The sequence below is a fragment of the Syngnathus leptorhynchus genome, chromosome 17 (assembly GCF_054491065.1).
Source record: "Syngnathus leptorhynchus isolate UIUO chromosome 17, UIUO_Slep, whole genome shotgun sequence".
In the NCBI taxonomy this organism is placed as follows: Eukaryota; Metazoa; Chordata; class Actinopteri; order Syngnathiformes; family Syngnathidae; genus Syngnathus; species Syngnathus leptorhynchus.
The window spans coordinates 8,617,978-8,641,856 of NC_141211.1; the positions used below are offsets into that span (position 1 = coordinate 8,617,978).

The window sequence follows — 23,879 nt, forward strand, 5'->3', positions numbered from 1 at the left end:
TCACTGTCATAAAATGGAGGCGGGAAGGCGAGACGATTTTAAGCGCGCTCCCGAGAGCGGGTGACATCGTAGCGTACGGGCAACGGAGTTGTGTAACCACGGTTAAGTGATCGGCACTCTGCACAATCATTAAACATTTGGTTAATGGACATTAATGACTGCTCAGTTTGATGAACAACTGCCAGACTGAAATGTCAGTCTTCTCCTGGCGGGTGCATTGGCTTCTGGGCTCCATATGGTTTCTGGGCTCCCTCCCATGCAGAGTGCGCCAGTGTGGGTGGCATTATTTGGCGTCTGTCTGGGTAGCCGTGATGGGTGTCATGCTGAGGGCCTCCACACGGAGTGACCCTCATCTGCTCACACTGTCACACCTCTCACCACTTTGCTCTCTCTATCTGACCCTGTCACCAAGATTCAGCCAGAGAGAAATCGCACCAGGGACTCAAAGAGCGGTTGGCGGATTTTTTCAGATGCAGCCGCTGCCGAAATCGCTTTGTAAATAAAATCAAAGATAACTGTCAGATACGTTTACTGTGCACGCTGCTTGAGCGCATGCAAATTGCGCCATGGGTGAACGAGTCAGAGGTCCGATGCTTCCCCGAAATTGAAGTTGTCGTCCATTTCTTTAAGTGCGAGCCACGTGTTAAACGGTGCCACCGTTCCAACAACAGATCAGATTGCGCAATGGCTCCCTGTTTCCTGCTCGGGTTTGGGAATAGACATTTTGTCATCTAATATCTTATCCACAGATGGTATGGTCCGGATGGCCGCATGTCTACAATTGAGTGCATGCACATCTACATCTGTGTTCTTGCTTTGTGTGGGCGCTAATGACTGTTGGCATTTGGCCGCTATCAGTAGATTGTTAATTAGTATTGAGAGGTTTGGGGGAGATGCACAGATTCCCTTCTATCTGTGAAACAGATGTCGATTTGATCTGCTAACCCCGCTCCCAAGTCTCTTCTCCATGTGATGTAAAAGTTTGTGTTTGTTGGGAGTGAATTTATTATGGCAAGTCAAGTTTAGTGCCGCCCATGAAGTGATACATACACCAATGTGGTTCCAACATCTAACTATGATGTAAACCTCTGTGGGTATTTTATTTGTTCAAATATTTCAATTGCATTATAATAAAGGTGACAAATGTCACATATGAGTAAAATTGCCAAGTCAATGAATTTCATATAACTACTAGATAAAGCCATGAATAGGTTTGCTATTCGACCTTTGCAGATGACTATTACCTAAAATGAGTAAAAAAAATTAATATATCGTATACATCCTGTCTACAAATGAAACAACCCCTTCAAATATTGTAAATTTGTTTTTCAAATGATAACTGAAGGCAGGCAAGCTTTTTGCCGCATTGCGCCGCAACAATGAAAATAAAGTTGGGCAGTTTATCCTTTTAAATGTCCCCAGTAATGAATTTTCTTTGTGAATCAAACAGCATAGAAAAAGAAAGACAATTTGAATGATTTCCATATATTCAAAGGCAACCTTTAACAAATCTCTACTAACTCAGAGACACAGAGCTAAAATATTCCTCTTGCACTCTGCGACGTCAGATCCTTTGTCTATTCAGTTAATTGTAGAATAGATGTCCTGATGGAATTGCTCTGTGACCTTTTAGTATTTTTATGTCCTCAGCCCGTATATTTGCTAAGTGATGGTATTCTGGCTGATTAGTCCTCCAAATACACACATGGATGGATACACACACTATTACCAAACACAATGTATTCACTCCCAGAACCCGACTCCTATTGTTCTGCTTTATAACACTGGGAAAGGAGCATCAGTCAAGTATATTAGCTGGATCCTATTACTGTCACCAGATTGCCTCTCTGAGCCATCTTAAAGAGCCCCCAGACAAAACTTCCTGTCATGTTAATCCAAGCTTTAATAAATAGAGGGATGTGTAACCATATTCAAATCGGGCCTCCCATAGTTGTGCTGACAAAGAGAGACAGGCTATCACCAAATAACAGATGAAAGTGTTTTGCATGAACAGATGAAAAGTTTTCTATCAAATCTTGGGAGAAATGACAAATCATTGAAATGTCCTCTAAGCTTGAGACTAATGTAAGTGAAGCACTAGCAATAGTGACCATTGTGTAGAAAATAAATGTGGTGATTTTTGTTCGACCTGCAGATCACTCCATGTTCACCTGTCCATTTGCACGTCATCTAAACCTTGACACCAGCTGCCAGCGAGTCGTTTCCATTGCCCCGCCGATACAGTTAAATAACTAACTGGTGGTTCAAAGCCAGCTGCAAAAGGCACAATAGAAACACATGGCATTTCTGCTCTCGAGTAATCTCAGCGCTGACAGAGCAAGCCGGAGCCACCTCTCTTGATTCAAGGCCACATTTAGATTCACAACTTTCAAAAAAAAGAGCAAACCACCTAGAATCGAATGCTCTCTTCCAGACTCGTTTTATTTCCAGACAATTGTTCCTTTTCGCCGAAGAGAAAAGGGCTGATTTTTTTGTTTCATTTTTCATTGCGCTTAAGCAACAAATCATGTCAAGAATACAACTTCAATATTTTTTACACACAGTCCCTGAACATATCGTATCTTTTGACCTTTATTGCCTCATCCGCATTTCCTCCTGTAGCTATTTTTACATAAATCGCATCATTTTGTAAAATCTACTGCGAATACGTGAGCGTGTACGTGCGCACTTATGCGCGCATGAGAAAAATCAGATGGGCTTTGGAGGGAGGAAGAAAATCATTTTAAATAGGTCCTCTGTGTTAAACTGTTTGCTCTGGGGCTTAAGGATTGCTCACCTCTCCAAATACTATTTTAGCTTGAAAGCAAAATATTTCCCTGGCTGAGCTTTCACACGGGAGAATGAGGGAAAGCACCGGCCGGCACTGTAGTTTCACGGAGGTGGCTTGCAGACATACTCTAGAAAGAGTAGCAGAGGGCCCTATTCATAAAATGACTCCATAATGGCAAGTTCCTGTAGCCTGGAAAAGGAAGACAAGAAGATTGATGGACAAAGCCAAGGCCAACATCCTCAAACATATGGAGTTCAAGTATGAGGATATGACTGCGGAAGGCCAAACGTGGGACCGAGCACCACACCATACTCGGGGTCCCATTTATTCAGGAAGGTGTGACCTTCAAAGTGATGTTCAAATTTCTATGAAAGGGTCAGAGGTAGTTTTAAACGAGTGTGCTTCAAATATGAGCCAAAGCACAGACAAGAGCCATCAACTATCAGCCATGTTTCATACATGCTTTGTGAAAGCTTTTTTCCATCAAATTATCCATTAGGAAAATTGCCAAAATGATGGCAAAAACATGACGTTTCTTTGATAGCAATCCATTGGTGAATATGCCCTCAGCATGACTGGCTTTTTTGAATTGTGCATTTGCTGGTCTGTGAGCCGCACGGAGCCTCCGCTTTTGGATCTGCAGAAGCTCTCCGCGAGAGCATCACCATAGCGACCTCCTTGGATGCAGAGCAGGGGACCTCATAAATATGTAATGGTGACACATTTGAGAAATTGTCCTCCTCGAGTGTCTCTCTCTAGCCATTTTGTTAATGTCAACATGAAGGAAACTTGTTTGAATAAGTCTTGACGTTCAGAGCACGCTCTATATAGTTAATATATACGCAGAAATGAGCTAAAACTGCTAGAAAACGGCAGATTTTTTGGGGGACAATTGTCATTAAACCAAAACATACCTAATATTCTAGAGTGACTTAATAATTGGTGTATATTCAGCGGTTTTAAACGTAGCAACGTAAGATAACGATATATTCAGTTTGGCGCTATCCAAAATTGCAAACACTCCATAAATCTAACTTTTAAAGACACATTTGAGCTTTCCTGGGAAACGATCAAATCCAATCAAAACTTGCGCGCCAAGCAGCTACTGCTATTTCAGAGTGGTTCATTCAGATGGAACGAGCCGAGCAGCAATGAGACGAGTGGGAGGAGTCAGCCGCACGGCTTGGAAGCTGCAAATATCTGTTTCCGTATGCCATAACTAGACAGCTGGTCAGATCACAACTAATAGTGAGTGGCCCTGTAGAAAAGTCACGGCGATTGTAGAGTTGCAGATGCTTTATCTCTAGTGTGTGTGATGCAGTCCAAGGAGCTGATCAGCACAGCACCTTCTAATTCCTTAACCATCCAGTATATTCCTCTGCAGCGCAGGTTCTTTGTCACATGACCGAAAGCCACCCATAGGCTAGCAATTAAGAGCCCCCTCTCCTAAATGTGTAATTACAAATGCTGAAAGGAAGCACAAATGTTGCCTTCTACTCTTTGTGAAACAAGCACTTGTAAGAGCACTCAAGCGTGGATGCAGGCAGCTCTGTGTGCAATTCAACCGCCTCTGACAGTGACATAGACTCCCCCTCTACAAAAGAACAATTGAAAGGGTTGTTGCAAATTTGTCCATTGTCACTGGGCTGCTATCATTTCTCTCTTAATTGTCATCACTGAAATAGAATAGGAGATGATCTACTCTGTAAAAGGGAGTGTTGATGAAGGGGTAATGCCAGCTGAGCCTTCTCCTTGACCGTGACCCTTATTTGTCATAATGATGCTAATGATGCGATACTTCATTGAGCTCTGTAGGGAGTTTTTCTTAACGTCTCCCCCCCCCCGCCCCTACGGTAGAGCTAAATCCCAAAGGGAATCTACTCCCCTGCTCAATGAGTCCCAAGGAAGATGGATGCTTTTCAAATCATCAATGCTGTGCGGTTCAGATGTGATTTTTGAATCCAAAAGACAAAGTTACCCCAGGTGATGTGTTTTGAAGCAGACCTTGCCGTGTCCAAAACAAGCAGCACAACGCTCTGTGACGTGGCAGCTCAAAACATCAACACAAAGGTACCATATGTGGTTATGACCTGACTTTCTGTAGCATCAGATATCATCCATATCGGTGTCAACCCCAAATTGCAGAAAAGCTCCTCTGCTCGCTTTCCTGCCACGAGTTGAATGTAAATGTGAGGTTGACACCTATCTAAATCGCTGTCATAATTCATTTCCAGAGCTCTTAAATCTCTCCCTGTCACCTGGCAGGCCTGCTGTTTTCCAATCCAAACATATCACATTAGCCCTTATTGATGCCTTTGTCCTTTGATACATAATTCATCTCTCCCAAACTTTTTTTTTTTTTTTTTTTTACAAATCATCATTTATTTGTCTTTTCTTGTGGGTTTTATTTCCAAGTTTTTTTGCACTTTTTTCAAGAACCACCATAGCCACGCTAACCAGTTTCTCAAGTGAACAAAATTGTACTGTTGGGACAGCAAATATGGTAAGAGCACAACAATTGATTCACAGACCCATAAACAGAGGTACGACACAGATGGGAATGGAACACATCAAGGCAAAGCAAAATAGCAGACTCCTGACCAATGGGATTGGTGGGGGGACACGCAATGACAGACAGCGGCGACAGTTCTAGGACAGGGGGGTGTTTCAAAACAGAAAATGGGCAGATTGCAAATCATTAGCTTTGAGCTATTAGGTTTCATCAGATTGAAAATTTCCTCGTATTCTAGTTTTATGATGAGGTGGCCAAATGGTTTCTGTAAGCAACCGTAGTGTTGATAATTAATCAGTCACAAACTATTCCCACAAACGTCCCTTTGAACTAAAACCACAAGTGTTGTTTTGATTCCTGATTTACATTTTTATATTAAAGTTGGAGTGGAATTCCGGGACAATCAAAAGTGTTCCCGACTCCTTCCTCAAAATCGAGATGAGTCCCCTTTTGGAAGATGCATTGGATGCCTCCACATTTGCCACTTTTGTATCATACAAGGTCGGCTTTCGCAGCCACAGCAGAATTGATTTGTTGGGTTTGTGTCGGTGTCTCCTGTCTTCTCTTCACCTGTTGGCCTTGTTTGGATGTGTTATTTGCTGCAGGTTTAGTTAAAGAGCTGCCTGGCCTCCTGCCCTCTCAACTGCACTCTCCATTTTTGAAGTGGTCATGGATGGCTCCAGTGCATATAACACCACCAAATAGACTGCTCTTTTCTTCATTGTCACAAAAGGCCAGCCACTTCGCTGGAGTTCCCTTTCCCCTTTTACATAGTGATAAGCTGGCCATTATCCTTTGAACCTTTCTTTTCACCAAGCCGGGAGAAAGGGAAAGAGTGAAAGTGAAGGAGGACAGAGAAAGATTTCTTCCCTGAGGTGAGACTGGCCTCACCTCTGTGAGGCGGGCTTTTTTGTGAGCAGCGAAGAGGTCCTTAACCTTCTATCAGATGGAGGCACACAGTTGTGTTCTGCTTGAATAACTACATTGAAAAGCCCTCGAGCACTGGAGATGGTTCTATAGAGTTTGCTGGTGCTGGAGAGTGACAAAGAGAGCGACCGGCCACGTTGCACGACCTGCTCGTGTGACCCTCACACCGTGTGCACATTCTCCGTTAAAATGCCTATCAGTGCTTCGAATGAATCAGTGTTCCTTGTATGACAGGATGGTTTTCTTTTCATAATGTCACAGCATTAAACATTGATAAGATATACGTACTTCCTTTAAAAGATCTCTCTTCAGCTGTCTGCCTTGGGCTCCCGATGAATTCAATAGTATTTGTAGCAGCAGAAATAGTGCAATGTTGACTTATATCAAGGCCGCCTGGTTGTTGATAGTGTCGGGCGGTTACGTAATTCATGCAGCCTGTCTGATTTCACCGCAGTGAAATTTAGTAGTAGCGCTTTCTGTCAGCATCGAGTTGAAAAATAGCATGCGAATGTATAACGTAGTTGATGAACAGACTCCAATCTTTGATGGAATGTCAAACTTTATCTGGTGTTTAGAAGTGAAAAATGTGTAACTCTTACTGTGTTTTATGCCAAGACATTTTATACTGTATTGTCCATCATATAATTATTAATCCTATGTTTATTTCTCACCGGTAGCTAAACTTTATAGTTTGGTCTAACATTATATTTGTCTGTTGTGGCTACCCTGACTTCTAAACTGGTGAATTTACTGTAATTTTCGGACTACAAGTCGCGGGTTTTTTTCATAGTTTGGGGTGGGGGGCGACTTATACTCAGGAGCGACTTATATGTGATTTTTTTCACAAATTTTCAAAATCCAAAAATCCGCAATGTAGTGAAACCGAGATAAACGAACCGCGATGTAGCAAGGGATTACTGTCATTTGAACTGCAAGTGATGTCACCAGCGCCGCGCGGCAGTTGTTTACATAAAGGACAAAGGATTCGATCAAGGGAAGACGAAGATGACGAAGGGCCCCACGTTTGAAGGGTTTAATGATTTGGAGTGACACAAGGTTTGCCTTATTTATGTTATAGTTATTTGATAGATTTTATTTCGTGTAGCAACTTGTATATGTTTTTATCGTTACAGTTCAGTAGTTGTTGGCTCGTTGAACTCTTGTTTTGTTAAATAAAGAGCCGTTTACCAAACCCACGTCTTTCCCGGTACTTTGTTAACGCTACAATATAGTTATATACTAGATCTGTGCGGACGAGGAATTTGATCGATGGATTTAATGATTTGGAGTGACACAGATGGTTTGATATTGTTGTTATATGATAGTTATTTGAAATATACTTTATATATTGTTATATGGGTCTGTGGAATAATTAGAAATGCAACTTAGAACGAGTCCGATGTCAGCGGTGCTGTGCATATGCGGCGCATACGCGACATTGTTTACATAAAGGACGATCGATGGATTTAATGAATTGGAGTGACACAGATGGTTTGATGAACGTGTTATTTATGTAATATTTATTTGAATAACTCTGAATGTTACGTCAGGCCCGTTCTCAGCTCCTCGTTTGCGTATATGTCACGTTAGCATACCGTATCGTTTAGCCTGTTGTTGCTGGTTCATGTCTGTTCTTGGTGTTGGATTTTGACAAATACATTTGCCCCAAAAGTGCGACTTATACTCGGTGTGACTTATTTATGGGTTTTTTTTCACTTTATTGTGCATTTTATGGCTGGCGCGACTTATACTCCGGAGCAATTTATAGTCTGAAAATTATGGTAATTTCAATAATTATTCCTTGGTGTATGTCTGTGTATGGAATTGCACATAACGTGATACTCACTAAGCGAAATGTAAATATTGCGACATTTCTATTCATTTTGACGTATTAGCCGCTTTCCTCAAATGAGAGTTACCTTCACATTTGTTCTGAATGTGGTTGGTGAGTAATGCAGAAAATCAGCAGGTTCCACACGCCACGCCAGCATCTTGCCTGGCAACGTCAACATCTGTGCCAAATGTGCAGCGAGAGTGTGGCAAGAGCACCGTGCCAGTGCGAGGCCGCCTGGCTGCCAGGGACTCATTTTTTATCCAATCAGACAGTTCTGCTTGAGTGAGACCCCTATTCTTGTCTCGTCCCATCTTCTCCCAAAGCCTCCCGTGAAAAACACAGACACAGGCTTGTGCGCACGGCATAGAGCCTTGGAGGTACATCGTTACACTTACCTCGAAACCATAACCAGGAAGCCAGTGGTGTGTGTGTTTTTTTTTCCCTCCCCTGTCTGCCACTGTTCCCAAGCTCTCTGTCCTTTTTATATTCCCCCAAAGACAAAATTACGGAGTGAATGAGCATGCCTCACTGTGTTTTTAAAGCAGTTCTTCAAAGATATAAAAATCACAGGTTGTCTGTGTGAAGGAAAAATGCAGGCTGACTGTGTGTGGCTTTATTGGACATGATGAGGGATGATATTACGGCGGATGCTCCTGCTGCCGCGCCTGCGAGATGACGACGGATGGCCATTTGTCTCACTTTTGCTTAGCGTAATGCATTTATCCGTCTCCTTCCCCAAGAATGAACATTGGTGTTCATCAAACAAATTGTCCAAACAGTTCTCCATTTTCCTCGGCGCTTGTCATTATTGTCATTTTCTGTCACTTTTCACTCCGCTGCGGAATCAGAAGGGGAGACAGTGTCTGGATGACAATGCCGCAGTTGTTACTTGTCATTTTATCTGATGCCAATTAAACGGAATGAAATGAACATGAGATGACCCAACACACTTCCTAAATAAAGGCTTCTTCTCTCCTCTCTTTCAGGTTGATGACGCCATGCTTATGTTTGATAAGACTACAAACAGACATAGAGGTGAGTACACAGCAAACCAAAAATGCAGTCAGTTTGTGTCCTTTCCTCGTGCGATAAAGTAAAAACGTGATATTAGGTGTCTCATCTGTTGAGCAATGAGAGCGCCTGTCAAACTGATCAATACGACGGCACAACGTTTCCAATCTTCCGGCATTTGCCTGTGCGTGCGTATGTGCGCAGGACGGCGTGTTTCGAGATGTGCTTAAAGGGTGTAAGATTGCGAAATGGTGGGTGCTGTGCAGGCAGATAACGGTGGCAGATAACAGCCAGGAGAAGCACTGACTTTATCGCACGCTCATCGACGCCTTATCTTTAGATGAGGGAACATTTCTCTCTCAAGCAGAGGACTTTCCAAAGACAGGTTTCCTCCTTGCGCCCTAAGCCAACACTGTGTGTTCAAACCAAACAGCCCACTTAAAGGCTGGATATAACCACTGCTTACCACACATAGGGCTGTCATTTATCGGGCCGCTTCTATTGGCTGAACGTCAAAATAACAGCGTGCCTCGCTCTCTTGGTGTGTGTGTGTGTGTGTGTGTCTCTGTCTCTTTCTGGCCGTCTCGATCAGTGTGTGTGAGTAGTGAACAGCCACTGACAGGTATTTTCACAAGAGGGGGATGCAGGCTTTTCTCTCACATCCGTTTTTTGGTTAGTCCGTAACTCTGTCACACTGAACTGGGCCATATTGAAGAAAATATTAGTCCAAAAATGATTTCTTGAAAAATATTAATTCATATTCATATATTATTATTTTGCAGCAAACCTACTGAACTTCTGGTTTAGTGGAAGTTTATATAACAATAGGAGCAGCTTATAGAAATTCCAGGTCAAGAATTGAATTTACCCCAAGCAACATTTTATCATAAGATCATAATATAACATTATGGACAGTTTGACTTATCGCAAACAGTGAAATCCAGCGATTGATTGTAAAGGGCATAAAATAACGACGTGCTCTGCGGGACCACGCTTTCTGAGAACCACCCGTAGACTACAACACACCTGGGACTATTGGCATCCTAGCTCCATGCACTTTGAAATGTGAAAGTAGAACATGACCCAGCAATGTTCCTTGCTGTCTTGAAACAGGGATGGTGTGCATTTCCAGTCTCTCCCACCCGCTCTTTTTCTCCTCAGTATGCTGTGCAGACAAACTCTTTGAGCCTGCTAAACAGTTTCCAAGTGTGGAATATGTGAACTATAGTGGAAGTGATCTATGGCTTTGAGGGGATTTTGATCTGTCATGATAGGACTCAGTGTGGGGTCTTTGAGACAAAGGCGTTTTCTCCCTCTTCTCCTCCCCTGTCTGCGGCGTAGGCAGCCTTTAGTGAGAGCGTGAGGACACTCTGGGACTTTGTTGGACATTTGCCTTTGGGCAGCAAAATGCCCTTGAAATGAAGACCATGATGGAGAAAAAAACCCTCCTTAGTATTTCTTTTTTTTTTTTACGACAACAGCAGTATTTATATCGAGTGTGACCGGGAGGCAGGTGCAGTTAGTTTCTTCGCTCACTGGTTCTCTTAATAGCATTCTGATTTTTCTTCCAGTGGGAATTTGAAAGAGTAGACATTTAGCGCTTTTATCCTGAGACAACAGGTCTCCGAGATGAAACGCATTCAACATTACAGACCCATAAGAATATTTTAATAATTCATCAATGCCACTGCTGTGGCTGTGTAATATTAATGACTCAACTGCTCCATGACCACAAAAGAAAGGGCATTAAATACAAGTGAAACCAGTATCTTGGTCCACTGACTGCACGGCTAGCTTCCTGCAGTCCAAATCAATTTCCCACTTGTGTAGATTTTTATCCTACAGATTGAGTCGTGAAAAAAAGAATTCCAGCATCTGCTGCAGTATGTAAAAAAAAGATCAGTAATAGCTCATTTCTATCCATCATTGTGCTGATATAAACAACCTCCTACAGTTCACCAATATGCTTTTTGTACATATAATTGTAAATACAATGAAGCGTATTTTTTCACGTTATCCTTATCATAACCTTCAACTATGATTAGTCTAAAAACTGTCAGAGCAAAAGAACCTTTGCACAGGTTGAGGAAAAAAAAATTGAATTTAATATGTTGGAGTCAATGTGGGCAGAAGACACATGATTGACACCTGATTGTTGGAGTGATTTGTGTGTGGAATGGGATCGAGGACAAACGTCACACTCCAATAGTAGCAGCATTGTCCTTCAGACGGTCCCTGTGAGGCGGTCCGAGTGAACGAACAAACAAATGCCAGCCATTGTCTATATTTCCCATTTTGTTCTTTTTGACTCCTGCAGTCTTTTTCCTCTCTTTTGGCACACACCCTGCCCGACTTTAGCACCTCTTCTCTTTCTCCCGCCGTGTCTCCTGCTTAGAGGACAATCGCCATAAGCAAAGCCCCCAACAAAGGCGCGTGTAGAGCACCATCTCCTTGGCATTTAAAGGAGTAGAATACTGCCGATTGTGTTGGAAATTGAACTCTCCAAAGCCGCTCTTGCCTCAGCAGCCGTCGATTGTGGACGACTTCAATGGACCGTCCGGGGGTTGATGCCAGAGGGCAACCATTGTTCCATGTTTTACCACAGTACCCTCATTGCTCCGCCTTCTTTCCACCTTCTCCTTTCTCCTGAAACTCATTTTGTCGCAAGACGTAAAATAGGGATGTGTGGATGGAGCTGCCAGAGATGACGTAAATATAGATATGATATGAACAAATGTTTTGGGACTGGACACGCATGAGTTGAAAATGAATTTAAATATACCATTTGATGGGCTCAAAATGTTATGTGACTATTCAACAAGATAATGTGACTACTTTTTCTGGCAGTGTTGAGAGAAAGCCATACATTATGTGTAGGCAATGAATTGGTTTAAATTTCTGCAGTAAGATAATCCAATAAAAGCTTGCGAAATGCTGACCTTTTCCTCAAGACCTTGACTTCATTACTTAATCCAAAGGTGTGAGCTAAAATATTAAACGTGGCACCTCTGTTTATTTCCACACGTTACACCCCACCTTTTTTTTTTTTTAATTACACTAATAAGAAGAGTGATGAAATCCACGTGTAAGTTTCCTAAATATTGCTGAATAGAAGTTAGCATGCAGACAGCAGCCATTAGTGTACCCTTAATTGTGTGACTGATTGTTTGCTAAATTCCTTCTTTGCTTTTAATGACGCAAGTGCCAGTAATGTGCGGCAGATTTGGGGACCAGGATAAACATTTGGATTAGTGTTGTGCATATTAGAAGAAAAAAAATTCCTGGAGAAGAAAAGGATTGATGGCATTGTCTGAGGACTACATTAATTTGTGTATCACATACACACACACGCACACTTTTGTAAGGGCTGTTTTTCCACCTGGCAGAGGAACAGAAGACCGCATGGTGTGTGTCTGTAATCTCTTTACCTGAATTGGCAGAAAAGCTTGCAAGTGCAGCTCCCAGTGTGAAGTTGGCAGGGAGAAGTCAATGTCACACTGAGCAAGCTGCCTTCCAAACAATCCAAAACTGTTTGATGGTGTGTATTTTATAGGGGAGTGCTACTGATCCTGCGTAGGGATCAAACAGCTTATAGTTTACCAATAGAATTTTGGGCAGTTATAGGTCTATTTCCAAAGTCTTGCTTAAGTCACTATGTGACATTTTGATACAATTGAATCTGTCCTCCAAACTAGTATCTGACAATATCAAAGTAATATTTACTCATTCTTGCCCAATGTGTTATTATACTGTACCATGACTATTTGAGGCGGCCCGGTGGCGCACTGGGTAGCACGTCCGCCTCACAGTTAGGAGGGTGCGGGTTGGATTCCACCTCCGGCCCTCCCTGTGTGGAGTTTGCATGTTCTCCCCGTGTCCGCCTGGGTTTTCTCCGGGCACTCCGGTTTCCTCCCACATCCCAAAAAACAACATGCTTGGTAGGCTGATTGAAGACTCTAAGTTGTCCCTAGGTATGAGTGCAAGTGCGGATGGTTGTTAGTCTCTGTGTGCCCTGCGATTGCCTGACCAGCGGTTCAGGGTGTCCCCCGCCTACTGCCCCATGACAGCTGGGATAGGCTCCGGCACTCCCGTGACCCCCGTGGGGACAAAGCGGTTCGGAAAATGGATGGATGGATGAGTATTTGACTCCGATTTTTGTCTCTTGCCACACCGGGTGAGAACACAGAGACAGCTTCTTCCCCCAGGCTGTTGCTCTGATGAACTCACACCACTCTTAGAGTCTCAGAGTCATTGCTGTGCTATAACATCCTGCTCTCCACACCTTTTTGTATTGTCTACACTGTTTGCACTATGTGTCTTCTCTGCATCCATTGCAGCCTGGTCATCCTGGAAGTTGGACCCTTCCATCTGTGGTCTCTTCTCAAGGTTTCTCACTTCCCCTAGTCGGAGATTTGAGTTATTCCTTGCCCTCGTGGGAGTTTAAGATCAGGGGATGGCTGAGAATATTGTCATTTGTCATTTTCACATGTCCTGAGTGTCGTTCGTCACCTAAATGTTGAACAGAGACTGTGATGTAACAAAGTCAAATTCCTTGTTTGGCACGCTCAAACACGGCGAATAAATTCTTCTTGAATCTTGAAGTAAAATCGTAATTGCCTTCATTATCTATGGCTGCCACAGTACGAGTCCAGCAACCGAGGAAGCAGGGTGAACTGTTGTTGTTCCCAGAAAAGCCTTGGCGTTTGACGTCACCACAATGCCTCATCAGCCACCGGTGTTAGGGATTGAACATGGCCGACTGAGCAGAGGATGTCTGGCTGCAAAGTGATTGCTGGCTCATTGACTGTGTAGGAGCGGAGGGAAACGGGCCGAGTGCGGACAGGGAAAGCGTGCTGTGCGAAAAGGAAAAACGGCAAGTCGAAGGAAGAAAGTGGAAAGAAGGCAGAGTGAGACCAAGGAGAAGTATAATGATGTCATGGTGAGGAGAGGAGGAGGAGGAGGAGGGTATAAAGAAAAAGGCAAGTGCCTCAATGGGGAGCCTCCCCCCGCTAACTCCACTGGCTGCAAACTGCTGCCGATGGCTTCAAAAGAGCACCAGGCGACCTCGGCCTCCGCTTCCAGCAATTAGAGATCACTCCAGCGGATGCCTTCTAGCCAGCCTGCAAATCCCTCAAAAAACGACCCCATGATTACTGCTGCAGGACACAGGCTGTTTACCAAATGGATACTAAGGGGGAGAGAGAGAGAGAGAGAGGTTTGATAATGTCTTCTTTTTGTTCAGGCAAGAGACCAAGATGGCTCATTTGAGTTGTAAAGATGGCACAACTTAAGAGATGAATTTCCTCCAAGAGAGAAAGACAAGTTAACCAATTCTCACCCAAGTAGCCGTGCCAGCAAATGGCTGGGCGCTGTTATCGTGACAAGAGCACAAAAGCAATTTGGAGGGAGCTCAAACGCAGTATCTTTTCACAAGCAAGTCCACAAGGTCCACTTTGATTGTGAATATCCTCCACTGGCAATCTCTTTCTAAACAAACTCAATCCCTGCCGGTCGCACTGGACTTGTCGTGTTTGCAGATGGCCACTGCTCTTTGCTCTGAGTACTTTACTGATTCCGAGGAGTCTTTTCGATTTGCTCGATTTGGTGCGAGCCTTAACTGACTGACGTGGTATTCAGAAGCAGCCGTGATCTTTGCACCTTCCCTTGTCGGTGCACTTGGTCTGTGGCTGAAATGACTCACCTTCACACAGCCAATGAAGTGTGAATGTCATTTCGATGGCAGAGCTAACGGTACGCTATAGATTTAGCTCCACCCGGGCGGGGGCTTCCCACCATGGCGTAATCACAGCGACACAGGAAATGATGTGTTTCGCCACTCTTAATAACTGCTCCAGCTCATCAGCTTCTGGCCCACTAGCTTGTAGCGTGTCCGCATTCACAAACGGCAGACTTGGGATGCTTTCACAGCATTGGTCGTTTTCTCTGGTCGGAATGACTCGATGGCTTTACAAACTCCACGGTCCGTTTCACTCTTGTCACACACCAAAACCTCACCTTTGATATACGGACTAGTGAGGAACACAGAACTATTAAACACAGCACAGAGCCAAAATGGTTTTCTGAATAACTTGTCTATTTCCTCAAATAACAACCTGCTGCTCCCTTGACTTTATCGCCCGTTGTCCACACGCTAACTGCATACATGTGCTTCAATCTGCGAATGACCCGATTCGTTGATTAGCTAGTTGGATCAAATCACGCTCAGATCCATTTCTAATCACAACCGCACTGTCATCTCGGTACGGTTCCAAACGGTCGTTGATTAGGTCCACTCGTGAGAATTGAACAACTTGACCAAACAAACCGAGAGGGGAAATTGATTTTTGAGTAAATGATGCAAGTGCGAATGCATCTTTAAATGCGCCGCTTCCCACTCGCTGCATTGTGTGTATTTTAAGAATCGACTTGTGTATGTCCCCAGCAGTTGGTCTATTATGTGCATCCAGTATGCCACGCCTCATAGTCCGGGAGCGCCCGCTTTTTGAATGAGATTTAGCTCTGACCACTGCCCAGGACAGAGGATGGAGGCAGGAGATTGTGGAAGAAAGCCTGGGGTTTTAATCTCTTCCCCATGTTTATCTCACCACCAGGAGACACAAAGCATGTGCCATTAAAAACATCAGCTGCTCCCACTGCTTGGCCACACAGCTGCACCCCAGAAGACATTTGAAGGACAAAATGAAAGCCCAGAAAGGCACACGTGTGTGTATTGGAGGAGTGGTACACCTGATTTGTGTAGGTGTTAGAAAGCACTATTGATTAGAATTGATGCTATGAATATCTTTATTTTGATCCACGCCACGTACATTCGCAAGCCAAGAGAAAAAAGTCAACATTTTCAGCCTAAGCTGCCAAGAGGAATGGCTCTCTTCAGGAAATGAAAATACCATCTTGAAATTGTCATCATATTAAGAGTGAGCCAGCCTTGGACCTTGTAATACCCCCATAGCTTCTTCCTTTGTGACCTGCCGGATGCTCTTAAAAAGTCAAAGCGTCGGGGAGGATCCGCTGCTTGCATCATCATTCTCCGAGCACCTAATAGTGGATATACCAAGGTTAAACCTTCTGTGAGATTGACCCGCAAAATACCAGTTAACATCGACTGCCCCAGATAATATGCTCACACACTCAAACATAAACTAGTCGCATTGGCTTGGTTGAAATAACAATCTGTGTTGAAAAAGGGCGTGATGTGTCAATCGAGACATGTATGCGTTATTGTTCATGAAGCTTCTCCTGGTGGCGTAGCCCGTGTTTAGAGAGAGAGGCCCTTCTCTCAGAATGATGAATCGTTTACTCTGAACATTGTTAATAGGAATGTGATTTCCTTTTCACCCGTTTGAGTTGTTGTTCAAAATAACTACACGCAAATAGCTAATTTGTCAGGCAGGTGGAATACAGAAAATAAACGGGTCGTTTTCTTTGAGGCGCTTTAGCAATCATGTCAACAAATCTACGCTCCGCTGAAATATCATGTTTTCTTAGTGAACGAGCAACGACTTTCACGATCAGTCACGAGATAAATTGCACATGCACAATCTAGAAATCAAACATATGTCGTTACAAATATCAAATGTGCAGCTCTATTTGGGGATTTCATTTTTGAGTCGATAAATTGGGCTAAATCCAAAGTCAATAGCATTTTGAGCGGGCAACTGATCCTGGCGATGTTACTGATTGCTGTCAACGTCACGTTCACCTGAATGCGCCCTGAATTTGTGCGTGAGCTCCAAGTGCAACGGTGGTCAGGCTGAAAATCGCAATCAGCAGCTGAGCCCCAGCAATCACCTCTCAAAGCGAGATTACATCACCGGTAGTCCAAGCGTCTAATCTTAGATTAAAGGGACGAGGGACAGCAATTTCTCCTTTCTTCCATTTTTTTGGGTTATTCCTTTTTTTTTTTTTCTTCCCTGTATTGATCTTCGAACTGGGTGCCTTGCAGAAAGACATCAGTGCAATTGAATCAAGCGGCATCCCTATTCAAAAGCCGCTTTTGTTCTCCCCTGTCATGTCATTGGGTGTTTATTGGGCCAACTCTGCCATTGTTGCTCCAACTTGCAGCTGATTGGCATCCCACAGCCCTGCTGGTTTACCACTTAAGTACTTGGAGGACGCTTTTTTTTTTTTTCTTCCACGTAATGTTTTTTTTTTTTTTTTTTTTGTAAAGACCAAACAATCATCACACGGCGGGATATATCCTGCCATGTTGTTACAAAAGCTCGACTTGATTTTGTGCTTTTAAGGGAGCGAGGGAGTGACTCACATTGTTAGAAAAAATAATGCAAAAGAGCATATTAAGCAAGTCTGAAGCAATAAAAGATTATCATAACCAACAACTCAGGAGGGACGTGATGTCTGTCATCGTCTTCACAGGGGGCCTCGTGTTGCTTTTCCTGTGATTGACACGCAAACACGGCATGACAATCGCGGGGTAGCAACAAAAGACGATGCAGCCTTTTTGATTTGGTGATCACGAGCAGAGATGTTCCATGCACCCCATGACGTGTGTGTGTGCGTGTGCGTGCGTGCGTGTGCCGCCACTCTGTAATAAGGGTTGCCTTGCCAAGCGTAAGTGTCAGGGTGGAGACGCCTGGTTCATTAGGTACCATGGCAGGATAATGTATGAAGAGAATTCTCAAAGGCGCGCAAAGGTAAGAGGAAGAGATGGAGTGAGCAGGAGAAAGCCAAGCAGCCATTGTTCTTTGGCTTCTCTTATTTCTGTCGCTATCCTTTGCCTCAGCCACCCTGCTGTTGGTTTGTTATGGTTTGTGTGCGCCCTCGTTGAGGCTCCCGGGTCACATTATGCCCTGTTTTGTGATGCACAGCTCATTGGGTTGATTCTATTCATTCATAAATGAATTTATTTCTGTGTTTATTTGATTGAATTTCTTGCATCTCGCGCGCGTCTTATTTTGCGGCTCTGTTGCTGGATTGACAGGTTGCTAGTGGTGGTAAGGTTCCATTTCCCATCAGCGTCACGCAGCAGCAGGTTGCTAATTGAGTTGAATGCGTCGCTCGTCTCTCCTCGGTGACTCCATCTGTCGGCGTCTTGTCATCAGTTTGTTCGCACTTGACAGCTTCCAAGTCAGCCTTTGTGCGTTTCAGCAAGCGCCTCTGTGGTGCTGTGCTGGGATTTTTTCCTTGGGTTTTTTTTTTTTTCCGGATGTGTCTGTCTTTTATTTTAAAACATGCTGTGCAATACCTCCGCCAAGGGTTATATACTGAGTGTTGTTTTCGAGGCTGATGATGAATAGATTAAACATTCCGATATCTGTTTAATGGACTAATAGGTTTTTAAAAAAGATTTAATAATAAAATAACACAAGGATTTTCAACTGGTTTTGTCCAAGGGACCATCATTGTAACCAAGAAGCAACTCGGGGACCACTGCTTTGGCGGAATATTTTATTTTGCACCGAAGGAGGATAGACCTATACAAGCTATTTGTTTGCATCTAATATGTCTATTTTGGGAATCTCAGCTACATTTGACATAATTTGGATGGGTAAATGATTGACAAAATTAGCTGGAAATTAAATCAAGTCTAAATAATGAATACAATTTATTTTTAAAAATGTTACAATTATTTTCCATTTCCAATTTCACGGTCCGTAATTTTACAATACCGTCACAGACCACTAGAGGGCCGCGGACCACCAGTTGACAATCTGCCGTAACACAATAACAAATCTGAAAATTACAGGCAGAACATTGAACTCTTTTAAAGTACCTTTAGTATTTGAGGACTCGATACCTTGAAAGACGCCCGTATCAGCCAAATATGCATAACTGGTAATCAATTATTTTCATGGAGAAATAAAAGGTATGAGTGCGAGTGCGAATGGTTGTTCGACTCTGTGTGCCCTGCGATTGGCTGGCAACCGGTCCAGGGTGTTTCCCGCCTACTACCTACAAGCGACGGATGGATGGATGGATGGATGGATGGATGGATGGATGGATGGATGGATGGATGGATGGATGGATGGATGGATGGATGGATGGATGGATGGATGGATGGATGGATGGATGGATGGATGGATGGATGGATGGATGGATGGTGGAATAAAAGATATGAATTTCGATTTGGTGTTAAGCGACAACAAAACGTGTTGGTAAGTCGATCAAAAGTGAAAAGAAAATGCCTCAAGGCCTCCATAGAATGCGCCCTGGCCACCATTGTGTGTACACACGAGTGTAGTTCATAGCAAACCGCAATAAATCTGAATTTGCAAAATGATGGGGGTCAGGGGTGGCGTCTGTCACCGTCACACTGGCTTTTTGGCTGATGCAAACACCTCCCAGCTATCAGGGACCTTGCTGTGGCAGCTCATCAATAGTTCATGAGGTTATTTCAGGAATGCATGTGGGGTGATTAATACGCCTTGTGTGCAGTAGCCCTTTTGTGTTTTGCCTTGGGTCTGCACGGAAAGGACAACCAACCCAAGATGCAGTGGAAGGAAGGCACACGCCATTGTGGAAATACGTGCGCCTGTCATCTTGACGAAGGCAAACTTAAAAGACGGCGTGTGATGCGTTTGGAGATAGAGCGACGTCAACTTTGGAGACCCTACCTTGATCGCCCGCGTCAGCTTCTCTTTCACTCCATTCTCTGGTCTTTTAACGCCTGTTTACTCTACACTGTTTAGAAGTACCGACATGTTGAAACTGGCGTTTTGGCCAATGTCATAGTGAAAGTATTTCAAACCTGTACATCCATGCATACGCTGAAAGTATCGATTTTGGTGAGGGAGTGAGGCCATACGTACACAAATATCTTTTTCTAAAGGTAGACGAGAGATTGTGTAGGTGAGTTGTAAAAGGTGCGCATTGATGTGACTTGCCACGGCAGCGTGCGCTGACTTTGATACAGTCTGCTGTGAGACACAGCCAATCAAGACCGAGCCGGGCTTGCTTTACTCGTCTGTCAAGCAAACTTTGGTCGCGAAGTGCTTTCAGTATCTTTGCGGAACAATTTTAATGCTTGTGCACTTTCCAAGTACAAATGAGCAATCCTGTCTTTTCACGCTTTGGTCTTAACAGATATGTTAGCTCAAGCGGTGTGCTCATTGCATGTGTGGGATTATGCATACATGCGCCAGCCAGCTAACACATGTGCGTGTCCGCCAACCTCCTTCCAAAGTGCCACAGCATCAAAGGCACTTGTCGCTCTTCTGGCTTTATCGCCTTCTCTCATCTTTTCCTCGCTTACTCTTTCCCGCTTCTGTCACTTCACACATATCTTCTTATTCACATTTTTTCCCCAATCCCTTGTGCGTCTCCATTGTTTGTTTGTTTTTTGCCAACCCAATTTCTTCTCCTCACCTTTGTCTTTTTCTGCTCTACCAGGAAAATCACCGTTTTTTTTCCATGTATTTATCGCCTTATATTCATCTCCTATTTCTGGAAAGAAAGCTAAAAAAATAAATCTGCCTCAAAGATCCATATTACTTGCGCTTTTCTATCCATGAACCTGTCTTAAAACAATCCCACCTCCTCCCCTGAATCAGGAGAGCTGCCGTCATTTCTCATGAATTAATCTTAGCTGTCACACACTTTGTTCTTTTGTTTCTTGGTCGTACTCATTCTTACTCCTTCTCGCCATGCCCTCTCCTGCCTTTCCATCTCTCAGGTGCTCACATTTCATTTTTCTTCCTACACATGCCACACAGCAGTCCCTTAAGAAATGTCATTTCTGTCTTCTCTTTTTGTTATGTAATTTCTCCATGTCCCTCCTTTTCACTTGGGAATTCGTTTATCGTCGTTGCCCGTTCTTCTGTCCCAGCCCTCTGATCTCTCTCTCCGGTTCTCGCTCTCTCCATCTTTGTCGCAGACACTCCTCCGCTCCATTTCTCTTTTCTATTTTGTCACACTTTCACATCTGGTCCTCACAGGCTCCTTTCTCGCCTGTCACTTTGGGGCCTTTTCCGAAATGCCACGATAGCATGAATATATTAGATCTTGTGCTATGGTCACATTATCATCATTTCAACGAAGGAAATGTGAAGCGTTGACATAAATATGTGACCATTTTTGTTTCTCTGACTATTTTTGCCTCATTGCTTTTTGGTTAATTGTGTAAATCTCAACTGAGTTGAAAGCAGATATCACAAATCTGTCCACTGTTGGCAAAGTGTTAAAATTTCTGCTCCAATGGTTTTTGGGGTGGTTCCGTGCTTTGGATCCCTTTGGGTCTGGAAAAAAATATATATATATATATTTTTTAAATTTGGTGTCTCAAATGTCTGCTGGACTTGATAACAAAGCTGTTAAACGGATTACAAAGCCCAACGTTTGAGTTAAAGTTAAATGTATTTCATTTGATCTGTTACTGGAAATAGCACAAGGGCTAACAAAGTGTAAAATGATCTTGTCTTTTTTTTTTTTTTTTTGATGATGCCTGTCAAGCAACCAATAGAAACATTTGATGAAAATGCAAATATGTCTTGCAACAATGTTATTGCACTGCTAATTGTTACAAAATTCTCTTCCTGTCTGCACCTGCCCTCCCCACTCCTCAATTAGTCATAATTGCAAGTGCTGTAATAAAACGGGACAAATTGTATCATGATCAATGTTTCCTGAGCGAGCTGATAGTTGTCCCCGTGTTTGCTTTTGTCGGCTCGTTTCGATGAATGGGAGGAATGCTAAGTGAACGCGCACCCTCAAGGAGGAAGGGGCTTCTCTCTTCTTGGTCTCGTGCAGCATGATTTATTCATCATGCTACATGTCAGGAGAAGAGATACTTGTATACATGCTCCCACTTGAGAGGAATTTGTTTTCATATGGAGTCCAGAGAGTGTAAAAGATGTACATTGAGAAAAGTAAAGATTGGGTCACGTTTAGGGGAAATTCCCTTCTTTTTCAACAATCCCGCTCTTCCAAGCTGTCAAATTACCTACCTTTATTTTCTGCTGCAGTGAGAGGGGATAATTAATAGGTCCTCTTTGGGTTCTTTTGGGGTTTTTCTGGCTGCCTTCAAAGTGATCATTCTCGCCGGCTGTTGCCTCCGGGGACTGCTCCATCTTATTAACTTGTCTTTCCGGACAGCAGGGATGGAGAAGAACTGCCAAGTCCTCTTGTGACTTCTCTTGCCCTAAACATGCACTGCTCACTGTGCATGCTCGCGACTGTATGCCAACTCTCCCATCAACTAAGATGAGTACAAGATGAAGATTTGTAAAGGAGACACAATCATGATTATTGGTGTCAGCATACAGTGACAGCGAAAATATGAATAGAGCTGCGAACGTATTTAGCTGTGGGAACTTTTCATCCTCTGGATGGTTCCCTGTGGATTGAGCATAAAGGTAGTCAGTCAGACCATCCTGCAGCTAATAGAATATTTTTGTGTGGAATTTAATGCTCAAATATAAAGCCCTAACATAATTAGGTTGCCATGTCTGTCAATTTATGCTTCATTTTGAGAACAGGCTGACTCCTCAAGGTGCCTGGATTGATTAGTTAAACTGAAACACTGAAGCGGGATTACAAGAAGAAATAAGTCTTGGCGGGTAAACAACTGACCAAAGCTCCAGTTCATCTTTCCCTTGACATCAATAGTTGAATTGAGGCCATCTCTCAGTTAGTCTGACGAGGTCTTAATCCTTGCTGCACAGGCCACGCCTCTTGTATCAAAATCGCATCATCTAACAAGAATAACATCGTCATAACGTCTTTTTGAAGGCATGTTGGAAGGCATCTCTTTCTTTCTAAACAAGCACGACAGCTTTTCAGTCTGCTTCCAACAGAAGCGAAGGACTCGATTTGTGCCTCCGAAGCTTATCTGACCATTGGACATAACACGGTGCTGGCTCTCCATCACTCTCCTCTGCTGTAAAAGGATGCCTTCACGCTGCACTGTAGCATTTTCTAAGCTGTTGTCACGGCTGGGGGGGCTTGAATGTATACGCAATAGGATTGGCACAGACAAGCAACATGACATATGAGGAGAGAATCAGTCCAGACACCTGAACAAAGAGAAAAGCTTTTTGCCATGTTCCAAAGCGAAAATACGGGTGGATGGATAAAAGCGTTCATCTATACCCTCTGGGAAAGTATTTATTAGGATATCATTTTGGGGTTAGGTTTACCACATTAAAATATATTGATAGGAAATAAACATTGATTCCTTTATCCCAGTTGGCCAAATGTCTAGCTCACCAGCAAAGGGGTTTAGCTTTTATTCTATTTGACATTATTTGTAGTTTGATTTTCAAAGATTTTCTATTACACTCCCCTGAGATATTTTGTAATATGATATTGTGCCAAATATGTACAAAATCGCCTGGCACGCAGGTCAATGTAATATGCCACTAAACAGGAGAGAGGCTGACCACCTTTTTCCATGTTATTTTCAGACTGAAGAGGAGCAATATGTAAAAGCAACATTCACCGTTCACTCGATGCTGAGCCGCCAAAAAAGATGCTCCAAATGAGTGATAATAAATGAGCTGGTGCATATTCATTATGCCAATCTCTGAAGTCTCCTTAGCGTTTAACTGCGCTATCATAAATATCATCATGGCTTCTGTCTCTGGTGGTGATGAAGCCTCTCCACTCTCTCATAGTTTATACAAATATGCAACATTATGAACCTTTAAGTCTGGAAAAAAACGTTAGCTGAGTGGTAAATATGAACCGAGATTTGTTCTAATCAGCTCAGTTAAGCCTCCTTTTTTTCCTCATGAAAGTACTTCTTATTCGGCTTGCGTTCAGGTGCCGTGTTATTGTCCTGTCTTTCATGCATCAATAGAGGGATTATTATACATTCTTATTTATAATTG

The 23,879-nt window shown here is 43.2% G+C and overlaps 1 protein-coding gene across 16 annotated transcripts in view; it reads left to right on the forward strand.

The window, feature by feature from the left end:
• Window positions 1-23,879, forward strand: part of LOC147043623 (RNA-binding protein Musashi homolog 2) — a 160,488-nt gene that overhangs the window by 77,484 nt on the left and 59,125 nt on the right. For all 16 annotated transcript variants that reach the window (XR_015068620.1, XM_085935481.1, XM_085935484.1 and 13 more), the window contains one exon: window positions 9,051-9,099. Coding sequence is in view for 15 of the 16 variants with exons in the window: in XM_085935481.1 (XP_085791607.1) it covers window positions 9,051-9,099 (49 nt within the window). In the remaining variant the exon portion in view is untranslated. The remainder of the gene's footprint in view (window positions 1-9,050; window positions 9,100-23,879) is intronic.